The sequence below is a fragment of the Lactuca saligna genome, chromosome 7 (genome assembly GCF_052625555.1).
Source record: "Lactuca saligna cultivar CGN05327 chromosome 7, ASM5262555v1, whole genome shotgun sequence".
NCBI classification, from domain to species: Eukaryota; Viridiplantae; Streptophyta; class Magnoliopsida; order Asterales; family Asteraceae; genus Lactuca; species Lactuca saligna.
The window spans coordinates 118,501-127,637 of record NC_136423.1 but is presented as its reverse complement, the minus strand read 5'-3'; the positions used below and the strand labels follow the sequence as shown (position 1 = coordinate 127,637).

At 31.6% G+C, this 9,137-nt stretch overlaps 1 protein-coding gene across 1 annotated transcript; it reads left to right on the top strand.

Annotated features, from left to right (window-relative positions):
* The first annotated feature begins 5,434 nt into the window (after positions 1-5,434).
* KCS1 (3-ketoacyl-CoA synthase 1) lies at positions 5,435-7,566 on the top strand. Its single transcript, XM_078966496.1, has one exon. It carries the CDS (start codon positions 5,461-5,463, stop codon positions 7,252-7,254), a length of 1,794 nt encoding a protein of 597 aa, XP_078822622.1. The 5' UTR covers positions 5,435-5,460; the 3' UTR covers positions 7,255-7,566.
* Positions 7,567-9,137: the final 1,571 nt, after the last annotated feature.

Here is a 9,137-nt window from a genome sequence, read left to right as displayed (position 1 = left end):
TTTTTAGCCAACAACTAGCTTTTTAGCTAGTACGCTAAACATAACCTTAGCCTCCAAAATTTCTTCAAATTAAGTCCCAATAATTTACCAAGTAGTCCTTACCTTCATAATTATTTACAAAACCAATCCAAAATTTACACTTTTAACCCAACTTCTCAAATTATGACAATTAACTCATCGACACCCACACCTTGCTATATTATTATTGATTTTAGGGCTACTATTCATTCATTAATTTATCTAGTTATTTATTTAATAAACGGGGTGTTACATTAACATTCAAATACTTTTTTGGAAAGACGTATAGTGTGGGGAGGTGGAATTACAAACTTGATTTCCACATTTACATCACTTAGAATCCATAAAAATCTGCACTCTCATGGAACATATTAGTAGCGAGGGATTTACTTGGAGATGGAAGTATAAACCAATGGATGTTGTTGCTTCTTCAGAATTTCACCCTTTCTACATTTTCTTTGAAAATCTGGATCTTTGCTATTCCTATAAAGTTGGTTCGTGTTTCAATGTAAACACGGATGGCTTTTATTCGATAAATATTGAGAAAATTGTTGGAGTCTATACTTAGCCAATACTATGGTCCCTACATATATTGGTCAAAGTTGATCCTGCTAAAAATTAAGTGCTTTGTTTGGAGGGCTGCCTTGGGGAGGATCCTAGTTGCAGACACTCTAAGAAGTAGGTGTATAAATATCCAAAGCACGATTTATCAGTTGTGTGAACATTGTACTCAAACCACAGACCACCGACACATCGAGTGTAATACACCAAAGCAGTTTGATATTGGTTGCTGAGATGTTACAACTTACAAGGAAGACAATACACAGATGCTCAATAGTTCATTGATCATGCTGCTTCATGGGGTAATAGCTTAAAGAAAGGGAGATTTTTAATATGATGTTCTTTGCTAGTATTTGGATCATTTGGAATGCAAGAAATGTTAAAAAATTCAAGAAGATGGTTGTTCCCCCGACAAAAATCGCAGACCTCGCATTGAACAATCGTATGACTGGTGGAAATATAGAGGAAACGGGAGTCATAGTTGGGTAGACTGGTACGATTTTCAATTTTAATTTCCATATCATGTAATCCTTTGTATTTTTTTTCCTCTCGTCTTATTTTTCCCTTATCATAGGTACTTGCTAATTTAAATGGGGGATTTATAGATATTATAATTAGCCTTTTTGTCTCTATCTTAGCTTCTTCTAATATAAATGAGGCTTTATATATATATATATATATATATATATATATATATATATATATATATATATATATATATATATATATATATATATATATATATATATATATGTTCAGGTTCATTTGATACTATTCTAATTTTGTGAGACCGTAAGACCAAATCTAAAAATAATTTTAAAATGTAAAATAAATGGAAAAATCCAAAAATTCTTTTTTTAAATATTATTTTCGGAACTTGAATTAACTAAAAAAATATAAAATAAATATAAAATAAAAAAAAATAAAAAAAATTCCGCTTTTTTTTAAAAAAATACGTGAAATACTGTAAATAGAATATTATACTGACATATTCTAAAAAATAATTTTAAAATACAAAATAAATGGAAAAATCTAAAAATTCTTTTTTTAAATATTATTTTCGGAACTTGAATTAACTAAAAAAAATAAAAAAAATTTTAAAAATACGTGAAATATTCTAAATAGAATATAACACTGTACATATTCTAAAAATAATTTTAAAATGCAAAATAAATGGAAAAATCAAAAAATTCTTTTTTTAAATATTATTTTCGGAACATGAATTAACTAAAAAAAATAATAAAAATAAAAATAAAATAAAAAAATGCGTCTCACGGTCTCACAAAATATAGGTGGTCTCAAATGAACCTAACCCTATATATATATTATGATTAGTCGTTTACAAAAAAGTAATTTTTTTTTCGAGAAATCCTCTTATTTGGTATATCATTATTTTATATGATATTAATAAAAAACAGACAGCAAAATAATGTTTAATTTGTTCTTTCTTATGGGTTATTTAAAATTAGTAGGAAATAAATAGGAAGAAAAATAAGAGGATATTTAATATTTCTTATTTTTTCTTTGGGTTAAACCTTAGTGAAATGATTAATTCAGAATTGTAAGAGGGGGAATAGTTGTTTGGTTTCTACAAAATGGAGGAAAAATAAAATGATCAATGACCTAGGAGGCTAATAAGGTTTTAATTTATTTTTTTTTCATATAGGGTCCTTAAGGTTTTTTATTTATTAATATTATACCAACATGATTGTTATAACCGTTTAAAAATGATAATAAGGTTTTAATTTTGTCCACATTAGGTCCTTAAGATTTTTTTTTTTTGTATGTATAACACCAACATGGTTGTTATAACCATTTAAAGAATAAGTAAAAAGGTTTTATTTTTCTCCACATTAAGTCCTTATTTTTAATATTTTGATCATTTCATTTAACTCTTATATTAATATCTAGTTAGATGGCTTCATCATTCTATCATCTTATTTTAATCATCTATTCACTACAACCACAATTTCAATTGAAATGTTACATAACAAAAAAAATTTGTCATTTTTACCAACAAAAAAAAAAGACTAATAATAATCAAAGTCTTAATTATTAAGGCTATGTTTGGCGTGTCGCATCTTGCTGATAAACTAGTTTATTTTACGATATTTTTTAGGTTGTCATGTTTAGCAAAACAAAAAGTAGTTTATAAGCTAGCGTTTTATAAAAACTACTTAAACTTGTTTTTTAAAAGTTTTTTTTTTAATTTTCAAATATACCCCTTATTTAATTAAGAAACATATTTTTTAAATTCTATTTTATTTCATTATATAAATTACAGATAACTTATAAGCCAGTAGCGGAGCTAGTGTCAAATTAAAAGAGTATCACTGACAAGTAATGGGGTAGCCCCGATACGCCATTACTGGCTATCTCATTACTTGTCGAAGATACTCTTTTACTTTGACCATTGTTCCGTCAGTGACTTATAAGCTATCTGAAATTTAGATAATGACATAAAATGACATTTAAAAAATATGTTTTCTTAATTAGTTAAGGGGTATATTTGGAAAAATTTTAAAAAAACTTTTAAAAAACTAGTCAAAATGGTTTTTTAAAAACGTTAGTTTATAAGCTACTTTTTTGCTTACCAAACATAACAACTTAAAAAAGATCGAAAAATAAACTAGCTTATTAAATAGTTGTGGTGCGCCAAGCATAACCTTAATCATTAACACTTCGATTATTATTAGTTTTTGTTTTTTTTTAAATGGAAAAAAAATTGTTATGTAACCTTTCAATTGAAACCGTGGTTTTGATGAATGAACGACTAAAATGAGAATATAAAATGATGAAATCATCTAACTAAATAGTAATATAAATTGTAAAAGATTTAGATGAAATGATAAAAATATTAAAAATAAGGATCTAATATGGAAAAAATTAAAACATTATTACCCCTCTGTAAACCGTTATAACAATCATGTTAGTGTAATATGTACAAAAAAAGATCTTAAGGACTTAACGTGGACAAAAAAAAAAAATCTTAAAAACCTAATATGTGGACAAAATTAAAATCATATTACCCTTATTAACCAAAATAAAAATCCAAGAAAAGAATCGGACCCCTGGATGTCCCCGAAAGGAAAAAAAATCTTAAAGACCTAATATGAAAAAAATTAAAACCAATATTACCCTTATTAACCAAAATAAAAATCCAAGACAAGAATCGGGACCCCTGGACGTCCTAAACAGAAAGGAAATGTAACCACCTCTTATATATATACCCATTTCCAGCCTTGTATCTTTGACCACTTGCACAGTTGCACATACCAGACAAAATGCATGCATGCGAAATGTACGTATTTATAATTAATGTTTGTAGATGGGCAGTCACCTACCCTCACCGGCCTCCTTACATCTCTTCAATTCTTTTTAGTTTCTCCATTGTAACTTAATTCTCATTTATATTTCTTAATATCAAGTTTCAATATACGTGTTCCTTGTTAGGGAGGAATCTAGATATATCATTAATTTGATGCTAGAGTGTTATATATATATATATATATATATATATATATATATATATATATATATATATATATATATATATATATATATATATATATATATATATATATATATATATATATATATATATATATATATATATATCCGATTCCTATGAGAACTTATTTTAAAGTGAGAACTCATGAGATCATCTTCAAAAAATTAAAAATAAAAAAATAAAAAAAATATAAATCATAAAATCGAGAATAGATTTATGTCCGGAAGAAAAAAAAATCAGAAACTTCTTTTTTTGCATTATTAAAGTTGACCCATGATTCAATTTTTTTTTTTTTTTTTTTTTTTTTTTTGCATCATTATGATTATCATTAAAATTGATGTATGATTTAATTTTAATTTTTTTATTTTGCATCATTATGATCCATGAGTCAATTTTAATGATCTAAATTTAAAAAAAAAATTAGTCAAAGACATAGATCTATGTTAGATTTTATGATTTGTGTTTTTTTAAGACTTGTTTTAAAATTTTTTTAAGATGTTCTTACGAAACCTCATTTTAAAATTAGTACTCATAAGAACCAGACCTTATATATTACTGTTTAACGGTTGTTTTGATCCCTTAGCTTTCAACTTAAAAGTAGGCATTTTTTTTTTTTAATTTCAATGCTATGTAATTTGTGTTTATTTTTCAGTTGCACTAAAAAACATGAACAAGAAGCATATATACACAATATAATCATATCTCCATATATAGAGAAGATAAATAAACTTTAAACAAAACTGTAAATAAAGAAATGCTGATTGGTCCAAAAAAAGAAAGAAAAGCAAGGAGGAGCCCTTGAAAAAGGATGGTATTCACAACAAGACAGGAAACAAATGGGACATCATTAAATTTTGAAGGAAAGCACAACACATTGTAACTATATCTGGTATTCTTCTAGCAATTAATCTCTAGCTACTTGTTATATGAAATTTATTAACATCTTAGTTTTTCAAATAACTACAAAACTAAGATATAATTGGATTAATAATATATATATATATATATATATATATATATATATATATATATATATATATATATATATATATATAAACTATTTTAGTGGAAACTTGCAATGGCTATAATAGAAAATATGTGTGCTTTTTATTTAGTTATTTATTTCAAAATGGTTTTGACAAGTTAAGAGAGGATTTTACTTTTTTTGAGCGTTGAACTTGTTTTTATTAATTAAGAATCACTTTTAGAATAAAATTAAATAGATTTTTTGGATGTACATTATTATATACAATATGGTTGAATGATAATTTGACTAAGTATTTATGCGTGAAGATGAATTGGAGTCTGTTTATAAATAACGTGTTTCGTAGGTGGTTGAGCTATCTTCCTCCCTGCGTTCCCACCATTTAATGAAACAGCCTACCTTTACCATCATCTGCCCACCCAACCTTCCCTACCCGCTGCTGCTATATACATATGCACACTTTCCCCTCCCTTTTTTTTATAATACCAATTCCCAAACACTTCCAAACGTACATCGGTTTTTACACTCCTCCATACATAAATATATATATATAAATTTTTACATATTATTTTTTAGAATTTCAATTTTTTTCATTTCCGCCATGGATCATAATAGTACCGTGGATATGGATAAGGAACGATTAACGGCGGAGCTTGCCATCAAGGACTCTTCTTCCGTGGTGATTAAGATCCGTCGAAAGCTTCCTGATTTCTTACAGTCAGTTAAGCTGAAATACGTGAAGCTTGGATATGGGTATTCCTGTAATACGGCCACCCTTGTTATGCTTGTCCTTGTTTTTCCCTTGTTCATAGCCACTTTGATTCAGCTTACTGGGCTAAGGCTCCACAACTTCTCCCAGCAAATATTTACCAGCTTCGACACCGCCACCAGTCTAACAGGCTGTGTGGTTTTGCTGTTCCTATCCGGGGTTTACTGGGCAAAGCGTCCCACCCCGATCTACCTCGTCGACTTTGCTTGCTACAAACCCGACCAAGACCGCAAAATCCCGAATGAATCCTTCACCAAGATGTCAGAAGAATCGGGGTTTTTTAACCAAGATACGTTGCATTTCCAGAAAAGGATCTCTACCCGGTCAGGATTAGGAGACGAGACGTATCTGCCCAAAGGGATCACCGCTCGACCCCCACAGCTCAACATGAAAGAAGCTCGGGCCGAGGCGGAGCTTGTTATGTTTGGTGCCCTCGACTCGCTCTTCACCAAGACCGGCGTTAGACCACAGGAGATTAGCATCCTCATCGTTAACTGCAGCCTGTTCAATCCCACCCCTTCCCTATCCTCCATGATTGTCAACCACTACAAGCTCCGAGCAGATATCATGAGCTTCAACCTCGGGGGAATGGGCTGCAGCGCTGGCCTTATCTCTATCGACTTGGCGCAACACCTCCTCAAGGCCAACCCCAACACCTACGCCGTCGTCTTGAGCATGGAAAACGTCACCCTCAACTGGTACTCGGGAAATGACCGCTCCATGCTTCTTTGTAACTGCATTTTCCGTATGGGCGGAGCCGCCATGCTGCTCTCCAACAGGTCAAGGGACCGACGCCGATCCAAGTATGAGCTGGCCCACACGGTGCGGACGCATAAGGGAGCCGACGACAACAGCTACAACTGCGTGTACCAGAGAGAGGACGACAAGGGTATCGTGGGGGTTTCGCTCGCTCGGGAACTGATGGCCGTGGCTGGAGATGCTCTCAAGACAAATATTACAACCTTGGGACCTCTGGTGTTGCCGTTTTCGGAACAGTTGATGTTCTTTTTGACGCTTGTGAAAAGGAAAGTGTTTAAAATGAAGGTGAAGCCTTATATTCCCGATTTCAAGTTGGCGTTTGAGCATTTCTGCATCCATGCGGGTGGGCGAGCGGTGCTTGATGAGGTCCAGAAGAATTTGAATCTGACAGAGAGGCACATGGAGCCATCAAGGATGACGCTACACCGATTCGGGAACACGTCTAGCAGTTCTTTGTGGTATGAGTTGTCGTATGCAGAGGCCAAGGGACGGGTTGCGGAAGGGGATCGTGTGTGGCAGATTGCCTTTGGGTCGGGTTTCAAGTGTAACAGTGCGGTATGGAGAGCACTGAAGTCGATTCCAGCAGGGTGTGAAGCTAACCCTTGGGCCGATTCAATCGACAGTTACCCGGTTAAGGTCCCAGCTGCCTAATTGTAAATTTGTCAAGACCTCCGGTGAGGACAACCAAAACCAATTACTTATGGAATACTTCTACTACTATCATCATCTACTTTCCTTTCATCAACACAAGTACGTACGTTTTCATTGTGAAGCACTAGATGTATTTATACTAGATCGGAAGAACCAGTGCCCAAAAAAAAAGCGGTGGTGGAGTCCTTCCCACCTGATTGTTTGATGTAATATTAATTAATTTTGCTATTCACTAGCTCATTTTTCTGTAAGTTACTGTGTTTAAATATTCGGTTATGATCCAATGGATATCTTTGAATCTTGTTGAACAAATCAGCCTTTGGACTTGTTATAATCAGCCTGTGGACCTGTTATTATGAATTCTACTTCTCGTGACAATTGGTCCCACGGATCCTGTCTTAACCTTGAAATGATTTATCTTGCGGCATGATATTGTAAATAGTAAACTTCTTGATTCTCTTTCTAACATGGTGAAAAAGAGGTATATAATGGACAATATGGTCAATACCAAAAGAATACTAAAGCTTGCATTCTCTTTCTAACATGATTCTCTTTCCTACAACTAACCGAAATTAATAAGAAAAGTACGCAAATAACCCCTATTTCTTAGACCCATGCGAAATAAGTAGTATAAAAAAATAGACAAATTTTCACAATTGGTGCTCATGGTTGTCTTTAAAGACATGTAATATATGATGTCATGATGATGACGACTTGATAAGAATATCTAAAACTAACCCAAATTAACGTCGTCGACGTTTTTTTGGGTTGTGTTGACCTGCTAAGACATAGTAATATATGATGACTTGATAAGAATATCTATAATTATGAGTTTAATGAGAAATACTAAGACATGTTATATATGATGATTTGATAAGAACATCTAAAGTGATGAGTTTAATGAGAAATACTAAGACATATAATATATGATGACTTGATAAGAGCATTCATAATGATGAGTTTAATGAGAAAGTTGAATGTGGTGGTAAATCTATATGTTATTCAATGGATAAAACTTTTTCATTGTGAAATGTCATTTTGACATTCAATAGATTTGGAGTTCAATAACCATTTAACTCTTCAATGGAAAAATTGAAAGTTTTTAATTGTTAAACATTTACTATAAATTACATTTTATAACATTCTATTGAACTTTCTAAAGTTCAAAGAATTGTAGGAAAAAAAATGATAGAGTTGTATAAATTGTAGAAAGATCGTCATTCAATGGATGAAACTCTTTCATTGTGAGATATCACTTTGACATTCTGGAGTGTAATGGTCATTGAACTCTTTAATGGAAAAAAGAAAAAATTTTAATTCTTAAATATTTACTATAAATTATATTTTGTACAATTCTATTAAACTTTGTAGAGTTCAATACATTCTAGAAAAAATGATAAAGTGATATGGATTGTAGAAAGATAATGTGACAATCCATTGTACTCTACTCAGTTCAGTGCATTGTGGATGCTCTAAGATAGGTGAAAACATATGAAAAGTAACTCACTCATCCATCTTTAAATCCGGATACTATTAAACCACTACAAGAAATCCAAGTAATACTGGTGACCATATTACCAACGACAAAACAAATATGTCATCGGTAATACCTATGTTGTCGGTAATACCATCGTCGATATTACTTCTCAACCACGATTTGTGTGATGCATCGAGGTTGTACCCCATCCGTCAATCTTACCATTCAATCCAACGGTTAGGGGTTATTCATCGTACAAAATAAATATTGGTGACCTTAATAGCGACGACAATGTCATCGCTAATACCCTAAAAAAAGACTGCATATTCTTTCATCCATTTACCACTACATGTCAATGCTATTTAACTGGTGTCGCCGCTAAAGAGTGTAAAACCCATCGATTGCA

What these genes read in the sequence shown, in the direction of transcription:
- KCS1 (XM_078966496.1), top strand. Translation starts at nt 5,461, where the DNA reads ATGAAACAGCCTACCTTTACCATCATCTGCCCACCCAACCTTCCCTAC.